Source organism: Pangasianodon hypophthalmus, chromosome 6, assembly GCF_027358585.1.
Source record: "Pangasianodon hypophthalmus isolate fPanHyp1 chromosome 6, fPanHyp1.pri, whole genome shotgun sequence".
In the NCBI taxonomy this organism is placed as follows: Eukaryota; Metazoa; Chordata; class Actinopteri; order Siluriformes; family Pangasiidae; genus Pangasianodon; species Pangasianodon hypophthalmus.
This window is the reverse complement of record NC_069715.1, coordinates 21,727,275-21,755,249: the sequence shown is the minus strand read 5'-3', so window position 1 is coordinate 21,755,249 and position 27,975 is coordinate 21,727,275. Positions and strand designations below refer to the sequence as shown.

The window sequence follows — 27,975 nt, the reverse complement described above, 5'->3', positions numbered from 1 at the left end:
AAATGTAATCACTGTCCATGTCACTGTGCATGGGGGCAAAATACACTTGTGTCGTCTTCCAGAAAGGTTCATTACACCATAAGTTGTCTTAATTTTTGCTCTAACAGTGGATGTGCTACATTTACAGACCTGTAGCTATTTTCATAGCTATTGCCTGAATTATGAAGGCCAACACACTTTTGTCTTATTTCAATTGTGTATTCTCTAATATCTTATCCATGCTGATGATTAAATATATATATAATCAATCACGTAAAAGAGAGAAGTGAGCGAGTGAAAGATATCTATACCCCAGCAAAACAGTAAACAGGGAGTCTATATTCTATAGCAATACAACTCTTATACCATTCTATTGTCTCTTTTTCACAGTGATGATCAATATACTGTAAATAATGCTGATAGATATATATTCCCCAAAGCCCTTCTCATGCTCTGGGTTTTTCCTAACAACAGCTATGTGTACAGGTGGAACCAGGAAATGGGACACCACCAAAAAGATCAACTTTCTGCTTCACCTTTCAAAACACCAGAAATTTTTTAAATAACACATATTTCACTTTTCGCTCCAGAAGAACCTGAACATCATCTCTGTAATACAAGCAAGATTGTTGTTGTTCTTTATTGATTGCTCTTTCAAATTTATTAAAGAACTAAGCCATGCGCACATTCATGGTAAGATGTTACATGAGTCGTTCTAACATCATCATCTTGATCTGATCAGAACACCAGAGCTGTTCTAATTTAATTTTGCAAAACATCAGGAAAATGCAGGACCCCATGTCACTAAAAATCTCTCTACTGCAAGATTATTACTAGAATATGAATTATAAGATTATAACAATATAAGATTATAACAAGATTATAAACAGAATGTGTTTAATCTCTTAAAAGGTTTATTTACTATTAAATTCATGTTACCATAGAAATGAATCCTGGTGTAACGGAGGACTCAGGGACAGGTCATAAGGATCCAAACAGAATATCAGGGTCAGAACAGACAGGGCCGATACCAGGAAATTCACAATGAACAAATGTCTATCCAAAATACAGTATCCAAAAATCAACAATGAGAGAGAGGGCCAAGGTCAAAAATACCAAAAGGCAGATGCAGCGTCAAAGAAAAGGGGTAAAATGGCAAAGGTAAAAGGTAAAATGAGGTCGAAGACACAGAGTAGTGATCCAGAGAACAAGGCTCAGAACTCAATACAAAGACTAGGCAAAGTGCAAGACTTCACAAAGTGTTTTAGTGTCCATGTGCTTTATGTAGTGATGGAACAGGAAATTGATATGACAAACAAAGAAGAGGTTCAAAATTTGGTTGAGGGTGCCCTCGGGCAGTCTGGCAGGGCAGAGTTCAGGCTGGAGCTAGAATCATGTCATTAGAAATTAAAATGTAAATACTAAAATTTGAATATAATTATCTTGAATCTAAAATCTGAACCTGAATTTCACGCTTTGGGTATAAGAATATTTGAAATTCAAAATTAAGACTGCATACAATCAGTTTCTAAAAATCATTCAGGCTCTGAATTTAATTTCTTATAATCTACAAGTTACCTGGGTGTGATTGTGAAAGCAAATTGAACCACATATTGACTTTGTTTCATTTATTACTGTTTACTGCTCTTTGTAGTATTTTTTTAATGTAGAAACATTTAGTTTCATTATTTTTGAAGGCATTATTATTTTTGTGCCTAAGACTTTTGCACAGTACAGTATATATATATATATATATATTATGTGTGTGTGTGTGTACATATATATATGTAAGATTCTAAAAATCAAATAAGATCCTACAGGATAAACTGAACTGAAAGCTGAATGCATATTGTGTTTCTGCACATGCTGATCCCTTCCTTTTATCATATCTCTTATGAAACAGAATAATGTTCCAGAGAAGCCTGCACATCTTCACCAGAGAATAAACTCTGTCCATGCTGAACAGTGGGCTATTTATTCATTCATTCATTCATTCATTCATTCAGATTTGGATTTATGAACATTTGATTTCTAGACTTTGTGCGTTGAAAGTAGAACCAATCATAAACGAGTCAATTCATTTCATAGTTTAGTGTGTGACAAAAAAATAATAATAATAAAAATAAAAATAAAAAATAAATAAAATAAAAAGTGGCTTCCTTGTTTTCTAAATTAAATTTCTAATGACATGATTCTAACTCCATACCTCCGTACCTGGAGTAAGGTATTTCAGAGAAAAAGAGAGTTGAGCTGTTTATTTGTTGATTTGTTAGTTAATTATTCTACTGAACTACGGAGGAGAAGTACCCGGAAGTCATACTACCATAATCTACTATAATCACACGCAGGTAATCCAGCACGCGCAGCCGGGGTCACATGACCCGAATCTCGTGAACGCACAGAACGAAGAGTCGCCTAGCAACGAGCACGCACGCGCTCCAGGCGCCATTTCGCGGTTTGAGCAGCTCTTCAGTCCCAATGGGAAAGCAAAGAGTCTCCGCGTTAAATAAAACTTTTCTGCGCGTTTTAAATGCCAAAGGGATTCACTACGACTGGAGGACATGTCCGAAAGGTAAGGCATTTAATTCTTGTGTGTTTTGGGATAATATTCTGCCTTTTTTTTTTAGAGCGTTAGAGTTCATTTCACTTGTCCAGCTATTGTGGCTAAAGTATTTGGTCATAAGTTTATATGGGAGTTACACATGTCTGTGAGTCAAGTGAAAACAATGGCATTTTGTAGGAATAGTGGCTGTTGTATTGAATTCAGAATGATGGCACCTGTCTTATTGCTGATAGGGGCTATAGGGCTTTAATCAGGTGAAGAGGTCAGAGGTCAGGGTAACCTAAACCTTAAAGAAGGAGGTCAGAATTTCAATCTAGTGGCATCTCGTTACACAGGGATCACACCTGCAGGAGCCCTGCTGAAGATATACTACACACTGAGTTGCACACTGCGTACACACTGTAATGACTGGTTATCACACTGTATTTACTGTAGCTTCATGCAGATGTCATGTTAAGAATTTCATCATTTATTATCTCCCAGAGGAAAAACAAGGATTCGAGACTTCAGGTCTTCAAGACGCCAACTTCATCCCAGCATGCAAGCAGGAACATTTTATTAATTTAAGTTTAAGTTTATTTCATTAATTATCTCCCTGAAGACAAAATCAGTACTGCAGACAAGATGTAACAAGACAATTTCATTTCATTAATGCATGCAAGCTTGCATTCTTTGATTCATTCATGGATTGATTCATGAATTTAAATGATTCCTTAAATTACAGTTTATTTCAGAAATGTAAATCACTAACATACAGAATATTAACAGCCTACAGACAGTGGCCAGCTCTTTTCAGAGGGAAGTTAATGCATGCTCAAAAAGCTGCTAGAAGTCACCAGAGGACATCACTGACTACAGTGTATTTTATTGAATCATCATTATCATTTGCATTTCAAAATGTGTTCCATGAAAAAGGATCATTTTCTAAAGACACTTCTAAAGAACTGAAAAGAATAGAACTGAGTTTTATCAGAGTAGAAAATATTAAATATTAGAATAGAACATAGTTTTATCACAAAAGAAAATATAAAACTTTTGAATACAACAGAGTTTTATCAAAAAAAAAGAAAATATAAAATATTAGAAAAGAACTTTAAGAAAAGAGTTTTATCAGAAAAAATAGAATAGTATAAAATATTAAATATCAGAATAGAATTGAGTTTAATTGAATATTAAAATAGAGATTTACCAGAATATAAAATATTAAATATTAGAATAAAATATTAGAAAGTAAATATTAGAAAAGAACAGTTATACAAATAGATAGATAGATAGATAGACAGATAGATAGATAGATAGATAGATAGATAGATAGATACTGTAGATAGATAGATTGATTGAACAGAGTTTTATCAGAAATTGGAGTACATCACAATTGTAGTGCATCTCCCGTTTATTTATAAGATTCATTAGCAGATCACATGATTGAAACATCTGAAACAGCCCACACCGGTACATAAGATAGGAGTCTTGTGTACCTAGATAAATGTGTGTGACACCCTTCCTCCAGCGTAAATCCTGTGTGAAATCTGATCACATGTGGTCATTGGAGACACATTCAAAATTCCAAGTGTAACCGGCTATATGTTTCGGCTGCTGCGAACAATGGTGATCAGTGATAGGTCGTTGGGTACAATGGTGATCAGTGATCGGTCGTTGGGTACAATGGTGATCAGTGATAGGTCGTTGGGTACAATGGTGATCAGTGATTGGTCGTTGGGTACAATGGTGATCAGTGATCGGTCGTTGGGTACAATGGTGATCAGTGATCGGTCGTTGGGTACAATGGTGATCAGTGATAGGTCGTTGGGTACAATGGTGATCAGTGATTGGTTGTTGGGTTCAGTGGTGATCAGTGATTGGTTGTTGAGAAAAATAGTGCTCAGTGACTCGTAACAGTGATTGGTTGTTGGGTACAATGGTGATCTGTGATTGGTCTGTAAGAAAAATCGTGATCAGTGATTGGTCAAGGGGAACAGTGGTGATAAGTTATTGGACATCGGGAACATAGGCAAGCGAAACTTTACACACTGACTGAACCTGCTCTCATAACTCATATAACCAGCAGCTGTGATATGAGCTGGAGAGCGTTATCGAGTGCAGGACAGTCACTAATACCTGTGCAAAAAGTCTAGATTTGTCACTAGGAACTTTTTTTTAATAAAATCACAAAATCTAGCAAAAAAGTCATGTGGCAACACTGCTTACACATCCCTAGTTAAAAGAGTTTTAAAATAGCACTTCATTAATACAGGTGAAGGTATAAATGCAAGTAATTAGAGTATACTGTGTATTTTTCAGGTTGCATTAAGGTGAAAAATTAGCATTTGAGAGAGAAAAAAGTTTGTGTTATGTTTTCTCAGCTGTTTCACTCATATTCAGCTGTTTTTTTTTTCTCCCCAATTCAGTTCATCAGGTGTGAACACCAGCAGTGGCAGTTTCCCCAAATCACATTCTTCCCATTACTCTGAAGTCAGTGATACACACACTCCTCTCTCAGTGGAGCACACAACAGACTCCGGCATCGTCGCCACTCCAGTAAGCCACTACACAGTGGGGCTGCACAAAATACCACTTGTTAACTGTCATTGTGTTACCGTCAGCTACTACGATACTTATGCAATATGTAACTGAGCCCTCTAATCAGTCACTTCTCCAGATGATGGTACTGTGTGTTTGGATGAATCAGACCATTCACATAAAACATTTTAGTCCAAGTGATGCAGCTCAAATCACTTGTTAAAAAGCATGTATAGTCCAAACAATCCAGGACCTAATGGTGAGTTAGAACGTGTAGAACTTGTGAATTTGTGCTTTTGACACAAGAAAAGAAATTACAAGTTGTTAAGTTTGCAAAGTTGTAAGAGCTTTAGGGTATATGCTAAATATGGACACTGAGAATAAGCTAGCTAATAGACAACTAGTTAATGGCTTTTATTTGAGCAGTGTAAAATCACAGTGACAGTAGAAACATGACAGGACCTTACTGGATATCAAGATTTCTCTGCCATGTTGGAAACTTGCTGACTGTTACAAAGCGCTATAACACTTGAGGCTTCTTCCATAGAAGTTAAATAAACGTCTTTTTACAGATAACTTCACTACATCAATGATTATACATTTTCTTTGTTAAATAATGAAAAATTTACTTAATCCATTATTATTAGGCTTAAATTACATAGAGCATCCAGCATACAGGTCCCTGTGAATGTGTAAATGTGTGCTGTTACTATGTTACATGTAACATATTAGAAAGAGCACATCAATACAAACCTGTAATTTATGTCAGAGCTGCTGTTATAGAAATGAAATCCACGCCTTCTGATTGGAGAATTCATCAGCACTATGGTATAAACTTATAGACGGTGAACTGAAATTTCAGAAATCTTTGACCTCTGAAGTTGTGAATACTGAGTGAAAAAGTTAAACACAGAGAGAATTAACATGTAAAGCAATTATGTTTTTTTTTACCATTTTATTTCTAGTGAAAATATAATGTGTAAAAGCACATATTTAGCTGTAGTTGATTATTTAATGGCTATCTAAGAGCCCTCATGCACGTTTGTTTAGTTTGAATACAGTGTCATGCTACAGTAAGGGTTAGTGTAAAGGGTCATCCATGTGGATCAGGTTACTGGACACAGTGGATCCATGAATACAGACTCACCGTGAATGTGAAGGTGATCCCTCCCTAGAATGGGTTCACCCAGTGCATGGCCATTTTATCATTAATAATCAAAGGTAGCAAATTGACAGGCTGAATGGTCCTGCTTTATAATCCCTTTTATAACACTCCCTCATCCACTTACAGTTAAATTGTGTACACTCACGAAAGGACCGAGCTAAAGTGTTGGCACTGCTATGGTTACTACTTTCCTCCATATACAGTTAGTCGCGGTTACCAGACACAGTTTACAAGAACATTAATTATAAATGCATTGAGAGTGTATATTGCAGCTGCATCAAGTCACATTTTACACTGTTCTGAGTGTATAAACTGTCAAGGGGATCACTTCAGCAACAGTGCTGGGCAGCAAGGGCTCAACAGTGTCAGCAAGGGCACACTGCAAACAGTATTCAAGCACATTGTAAGATTTTCACTCCTTTGTGTGCTTACTGTCACGTTCTGTCTTTATTTCATTTGATTTAATTCAGCTGCCATCCAGTCGATTCCGATTCACCTCATGGCATCAGATCGAGGAAACCGATGTTCGTGGAGACCAACTGGCTTGTCCAAGAGTCAGAGAGGGTAAGGTCTATATATATATATATATACCTTATATATTCCAGACTTTCAACTTTAATTTAAGGGTAACTCCAAATCGGGCGAAGCGTGGAATTACTACACTTTTATATGTGAACCCTCTGTACCAACCCCCCCAAGCCCACCCCCACTCGCCCTTTATTTTCAACATTACACTTCTTTGCCTTAAAAAAGTCTTATGTTGCTTTGGACGTATGCTTCGGCTCATTGCCCATCTGGCAATTTAGTTGAATCTGAGCAGATAATATTGAACTACACACTTCAGATTTCATCCTGCTGCTTTTGTCAGCAGTCACATAATCAATAAATACAAGAGAACCAGTTCCACTGGCAGCCACCCATGTCTGCACTTGGAGCTCATATTAATTATTTAATTATTTAACTCCAGTATACTGTGATAAACAGCTAAAATAACCATAACTTTGTCAGTGTTCAAATATTCATGGACTGTATATATATATATAGTACTGTGCAAAGCCACGATTTTCAGAACTCTATATACAGTAAAGAAAATGTTAAAATGGCACCAGAGGAAGGATTTTCCCAAGCTGCCACACACATTTTATCTTTCTCCTTACTCTTAGTAGTTTGAATATTGTTCTGTGCAGTTCATGAAGTTAAAAGCAATACCAATATTACATTTTTATACATATTGAATATGTGATTTCTTACAGAATAATAGAGTCCAATATAGTATTATACTGTATGTAAGAAATCACATATTTAATATGTGAGATCAGTCTATGACCTTATCAAACAGGACCTGTAGAAGATGACCATGCTCTTAGGAGCGGGAAGATCTTTAACAAGAATAGCAGGAGGAAGAGGAGAGAAAATGACGAGCAAACGTGGGAGGAGAGGCTGCAGGAGAATTGGGAGAACTGTACGGTGAGATGTACAACATACTCACATACACACACACACAGAGGCACATTTGCTTTCTCTTAAGCCTGTGGCATTCTGAACATGTTCTATGGCTTTATAGATCAGCAATATTATAAGAACAGCCCCCAGGAATTCAGTCACGGGAAAAAGAAAGTACACCCTACTTCAATTCTACTCTGTAGTCATTTCTCAAAAATTGACTACATACAGTATTGAAATCTGTTGTGGTTTTTTTTTTTTTTTTTTTTTGGTCACCTGAGATTATTTGTTTGTTTGTAGAACTTAGAGAAGACCACACAATTGTTATTTAGGCCTGATAAATAGAAGCATAGAATTGAAGGAGGGTGTTTTTTCTTTTTCCCATGACTGAATGTGCAGAAACTCTATATTTTATATTCATAAATTCATACTAACAACTAAGTTATTTATTCAGCACTCATATATAGTTTTAGCTATAATAATCATATTATTTGTATGTAATTTTTTTTGTTTTTTGTTTTGTTTTATTTTAAACCTTATTTTTATTCTAGATCTTTCATTCATTTTATTTACTTGGTGCTATTAGCAGACCAGCCAACCTTCATATGGTTTGTGTAGGAGCATTTTAACATTGGATTACACTGCTACATGTTATGCAATAAAATGCCTAAAGTCTTCTTTTTCCCCCCAATAAAAATGACAGATGAGCCACTCAGCATATGAATATGGAAAGAGTGACAGTTGCTTAGGTTTTGAACTCTCCAATATTAACAGATATCTACTGGAAGCCCCCAATATGGAAATCAGTCGAAATAGAAAAAAAAAAGAAAAAAGCTGAAAATTTTGCCTGAAAAAGATTAAATTGGCCAAAGACGAAGTGTCAAAACAATAGAAAGTGATTAAATGTTGTTTGCTGTCCTGCACCAGTCAGCACTGGCACACTCAACATTTTGAGAAGGTTGGTCTACGGTGAAAAATATCCACTGTATGAAACCATTTCACTTTTTCACGAGGGACATTATACAAGCAATTTGTAAAAGGATTGACTTTATCAATGATAGAAAGACTGAAGGTGTACTGTTACAGAGTGATGATTGACTGTGATCAGTGACCAATAAATCAGTTAAATATCACAAATGTACTGTTATGTTTTTACTGTTTGCTGCATTTTTTTACTTTTATACCCCCTTCCCCCTCCAGGGACTATGCATTACTTCTCTTCAGGGTTGGCAGGTCTGTATTAGTGCTGGGGTGGTATGAAAAATGAATGTTAGGCTATTTTAGGAAAGTATTTATAAGTTTATTTTTTCTAGGAAAGTGTGATGAAAATGTTAGGTGACATGCACAGAGAAAAGAGAGTTTTAGTCCCTCCATATCTCCATGTAGCATATCCATCTGCAGTATGCTTACAGCATCACTTTTTTCCAAGAGGCTAACATTAACTGCTCTATGTCATTGCAGCAGTGCAGCCCTAACACCAACCCTAGCCTAAAATGACCTAAAGTATTAGATATTTCCTTATCATGCAATAGCACTTGGTGCTATCTAATTTCTGTTTCATTATTATGTAAGTAGAGTCCATTGATAACTATAACTGGGAGAACACAGCCTTATCGTTTTTCATTTTATATAAAAACATTCATTCTGATGAACTTCCTCAGTTCTTCTACTGAGTCTACCTGGTTTGAAATCATATGATTCATATTATTTAACACATACACATACACAGCACAATTACTGTATACATTTTGTTTGCACAGCTCAAGAGTTCATCCACTGCACAATTACTGATTGGCCAAATGAGTAATAATGCTGTATATTTGGACTCAGTGTGTCTTGCTGACTTGGTGATTGATTCCTCTGCTCTGGTTATTGATGACTTGCCCAAACAGAAAACAAACAGAGCCTAAGAAATTCTCCAACATGTGAACAGCCCTCTTCAGTATCTGACACAGTAAATCACATCATTTATATGTGCTCTATTTTATGTATGTTTACTTCCCCTGTTCACTGAATTCCTCTGTTACTATGAGATTTTTGTTGGTAAACATGACTAGCAGACAGTTCTCCTCTGAGGAGTGAATAAAGTTCAGTTCAATTTGATTTTGTCTGTAGGAACTGAATCTGTCCTACCAGGATCTGGGAGATGAGTATCAGCTGGAAAATTTCAGGCGAATCCTGAGAAGGCTGATCCGAGTGGAGCACCTGCAGCTGGTGGACAATGCACTGTGTGACCTCAGCTCCATCCGACTGCCAAGGTGTGTGTGTAATTCTGCATTCAACTTACCTCGGAAGTGGGAAGTCGGAGCACAGAATTATGTCATTTTCTACCTTGCTTTGCTCGGGAATTACGAGTTATGCCGTCTAGTCCAATGCAGCATATGTTTGTGTGTGGGGTTAACTCAGTTAGCAATTCAGCAGGGGGATAGTGTATATCCTGTCTCTAGACTCACAGTTAAACACACAATATACAAATACATATAGTGCAAAGAGGACAACCGTGTAAAACAATACCACACACAACTAAATGGGTTCAGAGCAAAAACTTGAGAATTAATAATATAAGGGATAACTGAACAAGAAAAACATGGAAAGAAGTTATGGAAGGGTGACATTTACAAAGGAGGAAAATAGAATCAGTTGAAGAAGAAGAGAGTAAATGACAAAGAAAGAATGAATGAAATAAGGAAAATGAAAGAAATCAGAACATTTGAAAGAGAAATGAAGGAAGTAAGAAGAGAGGGAGAAAGAATAAAAATGTCATAAATAAAGAAAGAACACAAGAAGAACATTATTAAAAATAAAATAAAGGAAAAATGGATTTGAATGAAAACATACAGTAGCTACTTTTTTAACTACTAAGTATCAGTGATCATTTTGTGTTCTGTAGATGTAAAAGCCTGAACCTGCACCGGAATCACTTGAAGTCTCTCGCTCAGCTGCCAAAGATCCCTGCAATTGAGCAACTGTGTGTGTCTGAGAACAACATCAGCAGTCTGGCAGAGCTGAAGCTGCTGGAACACACACCGCTGCACACACTCACACTCAGACATAACCCCTGTGAGTTCTTGGAGGACTACCGCTCACGGTAAGAGAGATAGGGAACTCTCGTTAAATCTGTTTCCTCACGTTTGATTTCAGAAGTTTGATTCTTTAGTTTTGCATTGGCACTATGAGGCTAGTGTAAGTAAGGACTAAAACACACTGTGGCATGCTGTTATAGGAAAATAATCAACCATGGGGTGTTGTGAGGGGGCCCAAAGTGAAGCGGAGTTACCGATACCACCATTATTTTCCTATAACAGTACGCCCTAAATTACATTCTTAATTAAGTAAAGAACAACACAACATTTTTTATAAATTTATATTTACATTTGATGTCATGGAACATCTGCGAAACTTGTTTGTGCTTGTTATGACTTACATTATAGCAGCTAGAGCCAATCATTCACTCACACTCCTCACTTTTTTACTCTCTTGAAGTTAATAAGACAAAAACGTTATTGTGAAACTGGAAAGCGCTTCTTTCCCAAAGACTTTCCTGTGTCAGAAAACAGTTAGAGCTTTACCTATGACTGTTACAAAGCCCTGACACTGGAGACTTCTTCCAAAAATTAAATAAAAAGTTAAACAAACATCTCCTCACAGAAAACACATCAATAATTACACACATTTTTTAAAATCTGTTTATGTGGAACCTTCACCATACATGTTGATGTTTGTACTGGGACTTATACAAGTGTTAGTTGGTACTATAGAAATGATATCTTATTAATACACTATATGGCCAAAAGTATGTGGACACCTGACCATAACACCCATATGTGAGTTGGAAGCACACAATTGTATAGGATGTGTTTGTATGCTGTAGCTTTACAATTTCCCTTCACTGGAACTAAGAGGCCCAAACCTGTTCCAGCATGACAATGCCCCTGTGCACAAAGCAAGGTCCATGAAGACATGGTTTGTTGACAAGGTTGGAGTGGAAGAACTCCACTGGTCTGCACAGAGCCCTGACCTCAACCCCACTGAACACCTTTGGGATGAACTGGAACCCAGGCTGCACCCCAGACCTCTTCACCCAACATCAGTCTCCAACCTCACTAATGCTCTTATGGCTGAAGAGTGGAGAAGAGCGGAGGTTATTATAACAGCAAAGGGAGACTAAATCTGGAATGGAATGTTAAACAAGCACATATGGGGGGTGATGGTCAGATGTCTACAAACTTTTGGCCATGTAGTGTATAAACCTATGGTTTGCCATGCAGCCAGAACTTCTGTCAGAGCTGCTGTAATAGAAAATTAATCAACGCCTTCTGACCAAACAAATTTGAGAATTCAACAGCACTGTGGTATAAGGGAAGTTCATAACATGCCTAAATCTTCACATACTTACCTCAATAGCAGAAGTCAATATTAAATCAAACTGGAAATATACAGATTAGACTCTGCTAAAGCTTCCTTTACTTGTTAAGATTAGTCTCGTAGCTCCAGTGCAAAACTAAAAAAGCAAACTTCAGCCACCCCGAACATGTGTTGGCTAGCTTTGGGTCAAGGGGCAGCATTGTGTACATTTAATTTTTTCTCAAATTCTTCCTTTAAAACTGAGTTAATAGTATAATCTGACCTTGATTTTATTTTTTATCCTTCCACAGTGTATTCTCCTATTTGCCAAAACTCAAAGTCCTGGACGGCATCCCAAAGCTGCCAGAAGATTCGGTGCCTCTCTGTTTCCCAGAATCCTCCAGGCTTTGTATCATTCTGTGATGTTGGCAGATCTTGGACAGGATGTCCAGCCTAATGGACAGGAACCAGCAAAAGCCAACATCTCTTCTACCAGAAATGAGAATGTCCCATTTCTAAAATGCACTATTTGTATATAATTTGTCAGTTTGTATTGCAAATTAAAGCAGTCTATTTTTTTGTTATTGTCTGCATCCTGTCATATTCCAGTTCAGAGTTTAGTATATTTATCAGAGATTACATCCTTATGGTAATAGAAGTCCAAATCGTGTGTTAGTATTGGCTAAAGACAACATCATAACTGCGAGCTTACTACAGTAACTGCTTCAACATCAAGCATTTAAGAATCTTTAAGTCATTAAGAAGCAACAACAATAGCACTGTGTGTTAGGAGCGTAAATGCTTTATATGATGTCACAAGTGAACCATATAAAAAATGAAGCAAATCAAGTGTGAACACAATGTTCAGATAGATTATGGTTTAAAACTGAGATTTTTCAAACAGCTAAACGATGAATCTCTCATTTTTGATAATCCCTTCTCTGTTTTACATTTCAGTCATAATACCCATACCAGAGATCTGAGTACAAGCCAATGCTGATAATCTTACACTTTATTAATCTATCACTATCACAAAGATAGTGCAGTCAGACCTGACTGTAGAGGTAACAAGTAGAACTAGATGCCTATGGCGTCACCGGGGATGCCTAAACCACAATACTGAATTGTATGCCAGAATTACTCTTAAAATATACTTCAAGCAGGAAAAACAGATATTTGACCTTGATGTGACTTTGAACCTGTTTGGATCAATTCCAAAATCTAATCAGTGTATCTGCTGTTAATGACAATGATAATTCCATATAAATCCTACAAACCTTTAACCACTCATTCATGAGATCTTGCGCTAACGAGAATCTCGGATGGACAGAGAACCTGAAAACATTAGTCGTTCCTGAGCGGAATTCATGACATCATCAATCTCCACAACCTGTACAATGATCCTGTATTGGTGCTTTTCTTTGTGTGCCAGTATTTTTCTCTGCTGATTGTGTGCACAGTCTAGAAGTGGTCATCTGAACACAACATGGTTCCAGTGATGATTGGTGAAGTTCTGGTGCTGCATTTTGTGAGTGGTTTATACACAATGCTTCCAAACATCTTGGTCTTATAAAGGTTCTTATAAAGTTCTTCATCACCATCTTTGGGCAGAGATAAATCATGGCCCTGAATGTACATTCAAATCAATACAGAAATGGTCAAAAAAAAAAAAAAAATCAATGTTTTGCAATGACCATCTCAGTCTCCATCTCCATCAGGTTTTGAGTCCTACTCAAAACATGCACAAACCTAAGAATGTAAAAGAGCTTAAAATGTTCTGTGGATCAAGACTTCTTGTCTCCAATCTTGTTAGACCTCACAGAAAGAAGCTCAATAGCTTATCCTTGTTGTTTGAATGTGTTCGAAAGACAACACACAGTGGATCAGCGTGCCTTTCATGACAGCAGCTTCATCCTTTCAGCGGCGCTTCATTAATTCATACGCACTTCAGCGTTTCAGTCTAAAATTCGGCATCGATATCAGTTCCACTGAAACGTGAGCCAAGGACCCAGGACAATTTAGGACAAAGAAGACACAGAGAAAGGATATACACATTCACACACTTCTACTTTCTCTGCACAATCTAAGGCCAAGGTGAAGAATGAATTTTATTTTATTTAGTAATAAAGCAGCAGAGGTGTTTGGAATTTCTTTGGCAACAGATGAAGCAAAAAATCAAAAGCCATATATTGCATAGCAGTGCTGTTGTGGTTTTTTTTAAACATTGGGTACACTTGTTGGTCCAACATGTACAGACTAGTAACCAATCAAAGGGAATAAAACAACTTAAAGTGTATTAGTAAGGTGTCGGCCATCATAAGGCACCAAAGCAGCTTCGATGTACCTTGACATAGATTGTACAAGTCTCTGGAACTGTACTGCAGGGATAAATACTGTTCCTACAAAAAAAAAAAATTCAGTTCAGTTGGTGTTTGGTTGATGGTAATGAAAAGAGCTGTCTAACACGTCACACAGTTCTGAAGTTCTACTGAGATCTAGTGACTGTTAAGGCCATAGCATAATATTTCTGTCATTTTCATACTCCTCAAACCATTCAGGTAGCCATCATTCTGTATGGATAGAGGCGGGGTCATCCTGGAAGAGACCACTCCCATCAGGATGGAAATGTTTTCTCTTAAGCTGCATTTGACTTACTTCAGAAACGGGAAGTTGGAGCTTGGAATGACGTCATTTTCGACCTCTGTGCACTCGAGCTACAAAGTGGGGAAAACATGGACACATCCATGTTCATCTTTGATTAGCAACAAGCTAGCCAGCTAACTGTGATGAGTGATGTATATTTTCCTCCTCAAAACATCAATCTGTGTAGTCAGTTTTATAGATGTAACAAGCAAATCCTCTAGGGGCCTGTCACGCACTGCTACCAAGGATGGAACCATATGGACAGCCTAAAGATCACCATGAGATTACTGTGGATGGAACCACATGGACAGCCTAAAGATCACCATGAGATTACTGTGGATGGGACCACATGGACAGCCTAAAGATCACCATGAGATTACTGTGGATGGAACCACATGGACAGCCTAAAGATCACCATGAGATTACTGTGGATGGAACCACATGGACAGCCTAAAGATCACCATGAGATTACTGTGGATGGAACCACATGGACAGCCAAAGATCACCATGAGATTACTGTGGATGGAACCACACAGAAACCATAAGGATGACTCTGGATGTTCTTCCTTGGATAACCTTAGGACCGTAACAGTTAAGAACAGTTTGCACTGTCCGATGCCACCCCAATGAGGATGGGTTCCCTTTTGAGTCTGGTTTCTCTCAAGGTTTCTTCCTCATGTCCTCGCAGGGAGTTTTTCCTCTGGCTTGCTCATTAGGGATAATTTCATGAATTTAAAATTTACATCAGGATTTCTTTAAAGCTGTTTTGCAACAGGGTCCATTATTAAAAGCCCTATACAAATAAAATTGAATTGAAGAGTGACCCTGTTAGAACATTTTGCCTAAAAATAGAACAATTAAAATTGTTTTTTAATAACCATTACCACATAAAACTTTGAAAGTCATATTACAACGTTTTCCAGTACTTTAACTACAATGACATCAGCATAAGTGCTGCTAGCTTGCCAAAATGACATCAAGTTTAAAATTTGGTAAGTAAAGCTTAGTAATGTGCACATACACTCCCAGAGCACTTTATTAGGAGCACTTTATTAGGAGCACTACAGTAATACTGGTTAGGGCCTCCCTTTGCTCTCAAAACAGCCTCAATTCTTCATAGCATGGATTCCACAAGATGCTGGAAACATTCCGCTGAGATTCTGGTTGATGTTGACATGATTGCATCACGCAATTCCTGCAGATTTTTCAGGTGAACTTTCATGCTGCGAATCTACCACACCCCAAAGGTACCTGTTCTATCACATCCCAAAGGTGTTCTGTTGGATTCCAATCCGGTGACTGGGAAGGCCACTGAACACACTGTCATGTTCATGAAACCAGTTTGATATGACTTATCCTTTGTGACATGGTGCATTATCATGCTGGAAGTAACCATTAGGAGATGGGTAAATTGTGGCCATGAAGGGATGCACATGGTCAGCAACAATACTCAAATAGGCTGTGGCATTCAAGCTATAATTGATTGGTATTAATGGGTCTAAAGTGTGCCAAGAAAACATTCCCCACACCATCACACTACCTCCACCAGCCTGGACTGTTGACATAAGGCAGGTTGCACCAATCATGCTGTTGGTGCCAAATTCTGACAATACCATCTGAGTGAATCACGATTCATCAGACCAGGCTACATTTTTCCAGTCTTCAACTTTCCAGTTTTTGATCTGTACCTGCATGGTTTTATTCATAGCACTGCTGCCACACGATTGGCTGATTAGATAATTGCATGAATGAGCAAGTGAACAGGCGTTCCTTATAAAGTGCTCAGTGAGTGTAAATATACTTAATTAAAAAGGAATCAACTGTTGAGGGAGCTGAGAAATGAGAATCTGCATCATTGCTGACATGAGGTGCAGCATTTTTGTTATCTATTGGCATGGTGTTTAAAGTTGTGCTAAATAAATTGGGAATAAACTTAAACTGTAGTGGCAGAGGCACAATATAAAAAGCTACAACCATGTAGTGTGTATGACAACAAGGTGACCGTTAACAGCAAGGTGACAGTGTGTGTGTGTGTGTGTGTGTGTGTGTGTGTTTTATGAATGATCTCTGCCCAAGTTTTCTCAAAGCCTTTGGAAACAAACGAGTCCACTTTCTACTTTATACATAAAGTGTCTTACTTTAATACAGTGTATTAAATACATTAACCTTTACCTAAAAGATTGTTCTTGCAATATCACTATAACAAATGTGGCAAATTCATGGGGCAAAATATTATACCCCAGTATAATGTATATTGTATACAAGTAAAGGACCATTTTGTCATCAAAGGGGGGATTTTCTTCATACTAACAACAATAATACTTGACAAAATAAATACAATAATTTGTAGTGAAACATTCAAAAGCCCAAATACATAACGTCTTCACAAAACAGTAAATTGCGTTCAGTATTCAGTTGAATATACTACAGAAAAAAAATAATCAGAGAAGTTAAGATGAGATTTGGCAGCTTGTTCAAATAAGTTTCAAATATGTGTGCACAGTTATCTCGCACGTACCTTAAGTGATATATTACTTATAACTGTTATATTACATAACTGTTATTATCTACACAAGGAAATTTGCATGGCAGTAATGGTATTTACATCACAGACACGCTGGCTGTTGTGACATGAAGCGTGTGACCATAATATCATCTAACGTGAACAATATTGTGTTCCATTGGCCAGAGATAAATTCTGTCACATTCAGAAAGCAGCATAAAGACAAGACTTCTTATTTTGGACCGATTTAAAGGAGTACTGCATGTGGCACACAGAACTGTCGCTCTGATTAAGGAATACTTCTCTAGTGATGCTATTTTTATATATATATAACAAATGTATTATACTGTGATATTGTGAATATTAATGTTGGCACATGCCTGTCGTTAGTGTCATTTTACTGGAGCAAAAGCTGAGGTTACTTAAAGCTCTAGTTCGGCCAAAAAATTCAAATGTAAACATTCCTCGAGCCAAGATATGTCGGCTTTCTAAAGTTTGCACTGTAGCTACAAACCTACCATGGCTAACAAGTAATGAAAGCTTCCAGTCTAATTTATTCTGTCATCTTCAGTAACCAGTAACGTGGACACTCTGGACATAGAGCCTGTACTGAGAACCCTGATCGCAAGGCAGGAATACACCCTGGACAGGACACCGGTCCATCCCAGGCCTCCACTTTAGCAGAGAAAACATGAAGAGTCGTAGTGGAATTCTTTTCTTTCTCAGTACATATTTCATTATCATCTTAAGTAGTGAGACTAGAAATAAAGCTATAATTTAATAGAAAACCTCAGGCCCTGATTTACTAAAACAAACTTGATAACACCTGCAAAAACAGATGCAAGCTCAGTTACTAACAGATCTACGAAAGATTGCGTCTTTCATATGAATATGAATATTCATACGCAGTTTGGGGTCCAAAATATAGCCAGAGTCAATGCAAATAGATTTAGTAAACCTGTAAAACCTGTGATTGCATGCGCACATTATTACAGCCGAGCATTATATTTGCAAAATTCCATCCATTTCCATACCAGTTACTAGACTTTTTTTTTTTTTAAACTAGGTTAATAATGAGAAATATCATGCTTCAGTATCCCAAAAAAAGATTTTAAAAAAATGACTAAATATTACTGCAGTAAAGTTTCATATCACATTTTTTTTTTCGCCACACATTCACATCTCCATTGGCACCTTCATTTACACAGAGACTGTCAAAAGGTTTTCATTCAAACATACGTACTTATGTACAGAACACGCAAAAATTAGCAGGCGTTATTCAGGATGTTCATAAATCAGGGCCTGAGGGTTTAAACTGCACAATTAACACAGCACGACGTTTAGCTTTTTCATTTCTATCCGAGATTTATGAGGGCTTGTTCCCAAGTAGAGACTTGACGGTGCTAAATGCACAGTAACTGTACTAAATGTTCAATATGATAGCCAAATCCGACATACAACACCATGTGAAATAATAAGAAAGAAAAACCACCAGAAACACGACATTCAAATATGACACAAAAGCCAAATTTCTAATACCTCAGATCCAGGTTGCTCTAGTTATTTTGTAGTAGCTTAAAATATTTTCTTTGTGTGTATGCACTGCAAAAAATTATTCAACACTTATAAAGATAAAATAAAAATATGGTCATTAGCAACATCCATCTTCCAACAAATAATAAACATTCATTCATGTAGTGACACTAATCGTATTCTTATAAAGCACTGTCCATTTTCAAAAACATCCAGCCATATACAGTAACAAGCTTAAAAAAGACAAGAAAAGTTACATATATAAAGGTAAACATTAAATATTTTCAATTTTTTTAAAAATGGCACTCTGATCATAAACATTCTGTCTATAGCGTTGCTCTAAAATCAGAACGATCAGCTTTCTCATTAAACAGTGCTCCATTTACAAATTAGCAAAATAAAGGCACAGTGAACAGAAATATATTTAACCAGATCAGCAGATTTTGATCAGTCTAAGCATGTCCAGCTCAAGGGTGTCTTATCGCAAAAGATGATGATCGTTCCAGTGGAATTGCTGCTTCACACAGTTTAATCCTGCTACAGTAACGAAAGAACACAAAGAAAAGGCTCACATCTCTGCCCTGTGATTGGCCTCTTCTTCTGGCTCCTCCTCTTCCTCTTCATAGTTCTCCTCCTCATTAGGTTCTTTGGCAGGCTGTTTCTCAGGTCCCGTGTCCTCCTGCTCTCTAGCGTCATCCTACACACACACACACACACACACACACACACACACGCACACACACACACACACACACACATAAACACACGTAAATGTAAAACATTTGGATGTGTTATACAATTTCTGAGTCGAGTGTATCTTCATATATATACGTACTATAGATATAAAAGATACACACTGCTGTTAAAATTGCAGGATTTTGTGCTGTTAAAAAAAATAAATCATCTCAAATCTTTTTCCAACTTTAATGTGATATAGCAACCAAGACAATTCAAGTGAAAACAAATTTTCAAGAAAAAAAAGAATACATCTTGCATAAGTGTGCACACCCCTTAACTAATACTTGCTTGTAATACAGCACTCAGTGTTTTTAGGTAAAAGTCTACCAACTTAGCAATTTTATTCCACTCTTCCTCGCAAAAATCCTCCAGTTGTGAGGGGATCTCCTGTGTACAGCCCACTTCAAGCCGTTCCACAGGTTTCCAAAAGGATTTAGATGACTGGGCCAAAATTCCAAAATATCATCTTCTTCTGAAGCCATTCCTCTGTTGACTTGGATTTGTGCTTTGGGTTGTTATTGTGCTGGAAGATAAAATTTTTCTTCATCTAACAGAGGCCTGCAGGTTTTTGTGCCAAAACAGATTGGTATTTGGAGCTATCCATGATTCCTTCTATCTTGACTAGACCCCCAGTCCCAGCTGAAGAGAAGCAGCCGCATACCATGATGCTGCCACCACCATGCTTCAGTGTGGGTATGGTGTTCTCTGGGTGATAACCTATCTTGTTTTTGTGCTGAACATATCTTTTAGAATTATACCCAAAAAAGTTCTACCATGGTTTCAGCAGACCATAACACATTTTGACACATGGTTTGGGTGTTCTTGGAATTTTTATTTATTTATTGGAATTTTTATTTATTTGGGTTTTTTTTGGAGAAAGGGCTTCCTTTTAGCCACACTACCCCACAGCCGAGATGTAAAGAATATAGGAGATTGCTGTCATGTGCAGGGAGTGGCCAGTACTTGCCAAATATTTCTTAAGCTCCTTTAATGTTGCTGTAGATCTCTTGGCAGTCTCGCTGATAAGTTTTTGTTTTTTCCTTTTGTCTATTTTGGTGGGACTTCCTGTTCTTGGTAATGTCACTGTGGTGCTCCATTTTCTTCACATGTTGATGAAGGCTTTCACAGTGTTCCATGTACATTTTGGAAATTCTTTTGTACCCCTCTCCTGATCGATACCTTTCAACAGCGAGATCCTGTACATGCTTTCTAAGCTCTTTCTGCAGACCATGGCATCAGCAGTAGTAACAAAATAAGGAGAGGGACACTGGAATGTAATCTCCCATTCACCCAGTTGCACTAACAGCTTTCAAGGCTCTCTCTCTCTCTCACACATACCCTCACATACCCGCACGCAAACACGCACGCAAACACGCACGCAAACACGCACGCAAACACGCACGCACATGCAAACGCACACAGAGAAGCATGCACATGTACCCTAAGAATATCACTAAAATACTATGAATGAATTTCAGAGTAAGAACAACAGTTAAAAACAAATTATTATCTATTATTTCAAAGTCATCCCAAAAAAAATGTTAAGAACAATTCATGTAAACTCATACAGGGAACATGTACATGACTGCACAGTATCAGTACATATACACTGAAGATATAATAAGAAAATGTTTTCAGGATAAGGAAGGCGGAATAATAATTGAAGATTAAAATAAGGTTTAAATCTGTCAGATAAATTAATTAAAACATTCATTTAGGTTTAGATTAGGGTTAACCTTACAAAAGAGAGCTGGTGTCACAACAGCTGAAGCAAAGAGTGTATGAATGAAAGGATGAGAGAGAATGTACCTGTTCTCCGTTCTCTTCATTATAAGGATCTGCGTCTTCTTCTCCTCTTCCTTCCTGTTTCTGCTCCACAGCCAAATCTTCCTGAGCCTGAGAGGAAAGACACAAATGCTCAAATAGCATCGCTTATATGGTGTGTGTATGTGTGTGAGAAAGAGAGAGAGAGAGAGAGAGAGAGAGAGAGAAAGATAGAGACCTCATCTTCTCCCTCTTCCTGATATTGCTCCTCCAAATTGTCTTCCTGCTGGTCCGGGTTTCCTGCCATCTGCACAAACACACAACACAGTTTAGTCTTTCTGATTCACCCTGCAAAAATTCACTCATCTCCATTTCTAGATAACAAAATGCCTCGTTTTTACAGCTTGAGGTCTCATGAACATTCAGACTGAAGTAATATCAGCTCGCTGAGATTTGCAAAGGGTTTACTTTTTTTAATCTAATAATCTTCTATACAAACTGAGAAGAACAAACATAGAAATCTAGTAGCTTAATATTGGGTCATACTGTAAACTTCAGTTTATTTACCGCAGTAAACTAGCATTATACTAATCCATGAGCTAACTACATAGAAAACAGGCTAAGCACAAATTAGCATCACATTCAACATGGTAACCATCTCATTACGGTAGCATCTCATTAAACACGGTAAACTAGCATTATAGTAAAGAAGCTCAACCACCTACTATTATTAAAAAAATGAACCATACACTAATATTATAGTAAACTAACATACTAAACCACCAATAGGATTAATTTAGAATTAATGTAAACAAAGTAGTAATATATTAATAGTAGTAATATAATTAGCAAGTAGTAATATAATTAGCATTACAGTAAACAGGCTAAAGCACAAACTATCATTAGCATTATAATAATCAAGGTAACCATACATTAGTATTATAGCAAACAGGCTAACACACAAACTAGCATAAAATTAGCATTACAGTAAATGAGACATCTATGAACTTGCAATATAGAATACAGTCAAACACACAAAGCAGCATTATAATACATGGATAATACAAACTACCAACATATTAAACAGACAAATCTATAAACTAGCATTCTAGTAATAAAACTGGAAGAAGGCAAAAAACACAGTGTTCGATGAAAACCCAGTCTGTGGGCAGGTGTGATTATTAGAAAGAAAATGCTTGCTCAAAAAAAGAAATCCATGCCCTCCGCTGTATTGGACTCACCACCAGCTGTTCATCAGCAGGAGCATGCTGCTGATTGTCTTTGATTAAGTGTGTATCAGCGTGTCCAGCAGGCACCGGCTCTTCTTCCTCCTCTTCCTCATGGACCTGCTGCTCAGCTTCCTCAAACTCGTCCTCTCCTTGATTGTTGGGATCGTCTGCTGGATCGATGTCCGCCTCCAGGGTCTGCTAGGTGCGGTTAGAAATCACAACCATCATGCACGTGAGAACACACTACACTATACTGTATATGCGTTTGACTTTACAACAATTTGCAGCTATGTGCGCAGACATATATGTATGATTATATATATATATATAATGTATAATGTGGAGAGTATTGGGTATTTAACTAGTGTTTTCTGAAGAGTGTTGGGTTTTTACTGGTGTTTGTTGAAAAGTGTTGGGTTTTCACAGGTGTTTGTTGGAAAGCATTGGGTTTATACTGGTGTTTGTTGGAAAGTGTTGGGTTTTTATTGGTGTTTGCTGGAGTGTGTTGGTTTTTTACTGGTGTTTGTTGGAGAGTGTTGGGTTTTTAATTGGTGTTTTATTGGTGTTTAATTTGTGTGTTTTATGTGTGTGTTTAGTAGAGAGACACCCCTATACCTCTTCATGACGCACCTGCTTGTGTTCCTCTTGCCCCCGCGCCTCCTCATGGTGAACATTATTATCTTTAAAAAGAAAGAAAAGTTGTCTGATACATCTTAAGGTAGTACCTTTTTTCAGATGCGTCCCTAAAAGAGGCTCAAATTGGAGAGTGGACTAAAGTCACATAAAAAATTTGGAAAACTATACAAACATTGTGTGGTCTGTCTAAGAAAATTTCATCAGTAGCTAGTTTAGGCTATCTTAAAGGCTTTGTACCATCATATTGAGGCGCAGGTTTTAAAAAGTGGTCTCAATAACACACACAGATATTTGCATCAAATATTCCATAATGGTAAACTCAAATCATTTGAACAAATAAGAAATGAGTTTACACTCCCAAGGACTTAATTTTTTAACTGAGACATTTCCTTATAACACATAAAGAATTGGAAAATGCCTCCGCAAAAACCTCCGCAATAGAATTCTTTTTAAAGAACTACAAACTGGACATGAGGTTAAGAAAATAATTTCCAGTGTATACCTAATATTTCTGTCTATGAATCCAAATAACTCTTTACAGATAATGGAGAAATGGGAGGCTGAAATGAACTTAATTATTTCTCCTGACACTTGGGAGGAAGCATGCGGGGAGGCACAACATTCTACATGAATGGGTAGAGGGTAATAGACAGAAAAACAATTTAATCTGTATTTTGAAGAAGTCAGCAGTAAGGTTAATGGCTGATCATACACTGTGACGCCATAACAACCCTACTAGCAAACATAGCATGGGAGGAGTCTCTCTGAGCCTGCTGAGCCCCTCAAACAGCTAATCTTAATGCAGGGACAATCCGCACTGTTTAACTCCATATCTACAAACCTGCCTAGTTATACAGGGTGTCCCAAAAGTCTCCATACATAAAGGAAATTAACACTTTTTAGCAAAATGTCCTCCAGAATGTTTCATACTTAGGTTTATATATATATATATATATATATATTTTTTTTTTTCCAGATAGCCTTTAAGAACGCCTTTGACAAAAGAAGAAGTATTGAAATCATTCTCATGGCTGGATCAGGAAGCTGTTGCAAGGTTACACGAAATTACATGCATAACACCAGATGTGTTAACACAAGCTCATCATGAGTGGGAGAGACGACTGCGTGTGTGTGTTCAACAATGTAGAAGATGTTTTATAAATAGTTACATTTTACTAAAAAAAGAGTTCATTTTCCCTGAGTATGGAGACTTTTGGGACACTCTGTATAACTAGGCAGGTTTGTAGATTAAACAGTGGAGTTAAACAGTGCGGAGTTAAACAGTGCGGATTGTCCCTGCATTAAGATTAGCTGTTTGAGGGGCTTAGCAGGCTCGAAGAGACTCCTCCCATCAAACGTGCTAATTAGAATATTAGGCCACGCCCCAGACAGTACTCAGATCTGATCAGCGAGTTTAGTTTGATGTTTGAGGCGTACATTGTTATCTGGGACTTGATTTTTTTTTTTAACTTGAACTTTGCAGGATGTTTAATATAACTATGTTTGGTATTATGTAAACTTTTTTTTAATATTAAAAAACTCCTTAGTCTGTTTCAGTAAGAGAAATGTACACTCAGTGTGCATAATAATATAAGCAGAGCTTTTAACAATCACTTACCTTCATCATGATGGACAGCGCCAGGCTCCATATTTACATTCGGCAGTTTTTTTCTGAATGAAACATACAAATAATACAATCATTCATTAGCAATTTGTTTATTCATCTTCAGCAACTGCTTTATCCTGGTCATGGTCATGGTGGATCCAGAGCATTTCCCAAGAAGACTAGGCAGAATACACCCTGGATGGGACGCTAATCCTTCACAGTCTTTAATAGAGAGTTCGAGGGGCAGCTCAGCTGAGCATGAAGAGCAGTATGAGCGAGTGTGATCATTAAAAATGAACGCAAGGTGCCAAGGACTGCACTTTGACTTGCAAGCAATGTGTAGATGCTGGCGTGTCTCATTCATTCCATGCATTCATTCATTATGTCTCATTTATCCCGTGCATGTCTTAGTGCTCAGTGCTCGCAGAAATGAAGTGCTCTCACTCACGTTTCTCTGCATGTTCACTTCACTGCTCCACGATCACAAATATCCATGTGTGCACGCAATTCACAAGTTATGGCAACTTGTGCTAAGTTTAATGGCCATGCTCGCTGATGCTCTGTGTGCTTACGTCAAGTGCTTTTGCACTCTCTATTAAAGATACAGGTTACTTGTATTTTAAGATGATGCTGTCAAAGTCAAAGTTCTTAATATTTTCACAAAGAACAGTTTGTAGACTGCTTTGATTTGATTGCAATTATTAATCAAGTATGTCCAGATCACTGTTATTTCATGTCATCTATTCATTAGCGCAACAAAAACCCTTGGGTTTAGATCACATAGTATCATGTGGAACCACGTACTATCAAATGTGTGAGCATTATTTTTGATCGATGTATCCCAAATATGCATGCATGTGTATTGTGCAGAACCTGAGCTGTTCCTCCTGGAGCTGCTGTTCATGGAGTTCTCTGTGCTGCTGCTGCTCTGCTCGCTGCCTTCTCTCCTCCTGCTCTCTTTCTATCTGTTCTCTCTCCTCCCTCTCCCTCTCCAGCCGTTCTTTCTCCTCCATTTCCCTTGCCAGCAGTTCTTTCCCCTCTCTCTCTCTCTCCATTCGTTCTCTCTCCTCCCTCTCTCTCCGTAGTTCTTCCTGTCTCTGAAGCAGCTGGTGCTGTTCCTCCTCCAACTGAGCAGCTAAACGCCGCTGCTCGTCCTGCTGCTGCTCGTAGGCAGATTTGATGTGGTTTCCCTGAGTAATACTCACCTGGAAACACAAAGAGAGACGACATCATCATTACAACATTCATTTCCACCCTGTTGTTCCATTGGCCAGATCATCAGGTTAGATTTTATACTCAATAACTTCAGTGTGAAAAGTGATGAAACATATAAAGAACCCTAATGGAAACAGAGCCCTGAAACCCAATTCCCTGCTCAGGACTTGTCTTGATGGCAGGTGGAAGTGGAAATAACAAATGGACAGATAACGAGACAGAAACTAAAATAAGCTGACCGGCTGTGCAATGTGACTCTCCCTCTCTAATGCATTTTCATCAGGCAGGTTTTGTTCTGGTTCTTTCCCTTCTTCTTCTTCGTCTTCATGGTGAAGCTGATCACGCTGTTCTGTTGTCTGAGGCTGATCCATGACTTCATGCCTCCTCTCTTGTTCCTGTGCTCCTTCCACCCTTCCCTCATCTTGTTTCTGCCCCTGCTGTCCATGATGATAAGGAAAACGGAACATTTTGAAATATGCAGAGTATTAATGGTCAGAGGTCACCATTTATGGACAGAGACACCAATTTCAAAATCTATTATATGTATGTAAATGGATTGATTATGGCCAGGAAAGCATATTTTATATATATATATATATATATATATATATATATATATATATATATAAATATATATATATATTAATATATATATATATATATATATATATATATATATATATATATATATATATATATATATATATACACACAGTCAGGTCCATAAATATTGGGACAGTGACACAGTTTTGGTAATTTTGCCTCTGTACACCACCACAGTGGATTTGAAATGAAGCAGTCAAGATGTGACTGAAGCGTAGACTTTCAGCTTTAATTCAAGGGGTTTAACAAAAATATTGCATTAACCGTTTAGGAATTACAGCCATTTTTTACAGAGTTCCTCCATTTTCACAGGCTCAAAAGTAATGGGACAAACTAATATAATCATAAATATTAGGATTATTTTTATTACTTGGAGGTAAATCCTTGGAGGTAAGTCTGGACCCCATGGACATCACCAAATGCTGAGTTTCCTCCCTTGAGATGATTTGCCAGGTCTTTACTGCAGCCATCTTCAGTTGCTGCTTTTCAGTAAGTGAAAAGCAGCTCAGTTGGGTTGAGGTCAGGTGACTGACTCGGCCATTTAAGAACATTTAATTTCCAAGCTCTTGGGCTGCTTTCACAGTATGTTTTGGGTTGTTATCTGTACCATCTGTACTGTGAAGCGCTGTCCTATCAGTTTTGCAGCATTTGACTGAATCTGAGCAGAAAGTATAGCTCTGTACACTTCAGAATTCATCCTGCTGCTTCTATCAACAGTCACATTATCAATAAACCCCAGTGACCCAGTTCCATTGGCAGCCAAACATGTCCATGCCATAACACTGCCTCCACATGTTTGACGGATGATGTGGTATGCTTTGGATCATGAGCCTTTCCTTTCCTTCTCCATACTTTTCTCTTCCCATCATTCTGGTACAAGTTAATCTTGCATCAGAACTGGTCAGGCTTTTTTTAGAGGTTTTTTTAGCAAAGTCTAATCTGGCCTTTGTGTTCTTGAGTGTTACCAGCGGTTTGCATCTTTAATTAAACCATCTGTATTTACATTCATGAAGGTGGCTCTTTATTGTAGACTTTGACAATGATAGGCCTACCTCCTCCAAAGTTTCTGCTATCTCACTGATAGGTCTGTTTTGGTTTTTCAGCCTAATGATGGCCTCCTTCACTTGCATCAACACCTCTTTGGACGGCATATTGAGAGTTCCCATGAACAGCTACCAAATGCAAATTCAACACTTGGAATCAGCTCCAGACCTTTTATCTCCTTAATTTATCATGATATAAGGAGAAAACAGGCCACAGCTGGCCATGAAACTGCTTATCAGTCAATTGTCCCATTACTTGTGAGCCTGTGAAAATGGAGGAACTCTGTAAAAAATGGCTGTAATTCCTAAACGGTTAATGCAATATTTTTGTTAAACCCCTTGAATTAAAGCTGAAAGTCTACGCTTCAGTCACATCTTGACTGCTTCATTTCAAATCCACTGTGGTGGTGTACAGAGGCAAAATTACCAAAACTATGTCACTGTCCCA

At 37.6% G+C, this 27,975-nt stretch overlaps 2 protein-coding genes across 9 annotated transcripts in view; one reads left to right on the top strand and one right to left on the bottom strand.

Moving 5' to 3' along the window:
- The first annotated feature begins 2,385 nt into the window (after positions 1–2,385).
- LOC113526476 (protein tilB homolog) lies at positions 2,386–12,600 on the top strand. The gene is made up of 7 exons (XM_026913538.3): positions 2,386–2,551; positions 4,951–5,080; positions 6,698–6,791; positions 7,567–7,694; positions 9,786–9,928; positions 10,561–10,758; positions 12,326–12,600. Exons 1-7 carry the CDS (start codon positions 2,541–2,543, stop codon positions 12,435–12,437), a joined length of 816 nt encoding a protein of 271 aa, XP_026769339.2. The 5' UTR covers positions 2,386–2,540; the 3' UTR covers positions 12,438–12,600.
- A 5,528-nt stretch (positions 12,601–18,128) lies between these two features.
- The window catches only part of golim4a (golgi integral membrane protein 4a), a 28,092-nt gene continuing 18,245 nt past the window's right edge, over positions 18,129–27,975 (bottom strand). For 2 of the 8 annotated variants that reach the window (XM_034305270.2, XM_034305264.2), the window contains 8 exons: positions 26,121–26,318; positions 25,540–25,871; positions 24,679–24,731; positions 23,040–23,104; positions 22,437–22,622; positions 21,434–21,502; positions 21,241–21,327; positions 18,129–19,390 (listed from right to left, as the gene is read on the bottom strand). In XM_034305270.2, coding sequence (XP_034161161.2) covers positions 19,262–19,390; positions 21,241–21,327; positions 21,434–21,502; positions 22,437–22,622; positions 23,040–23,104; positions 24,679–24,731; positions 25,540–25,871; positions 26,121–26,318 — 1,119 coding nt within the window. In that variant the 3' untranslated portion in view covers positions 18,129–19,261. The remainder of the gene's footprint in view (positions 19,391–21,240; positions 21,328–21,433; positions 21,503–22,436; positions 22,623–23,039; positions 23,105–24,678; positions 24,732–25,539; positions 25,872–26,120; positions 26,319–27,975) is intronic. The other 6 variants (XM_053234872.1, XM_034305271.2, XM_034305267.2 and 3 more) reach the window with 5 other exon arrangements.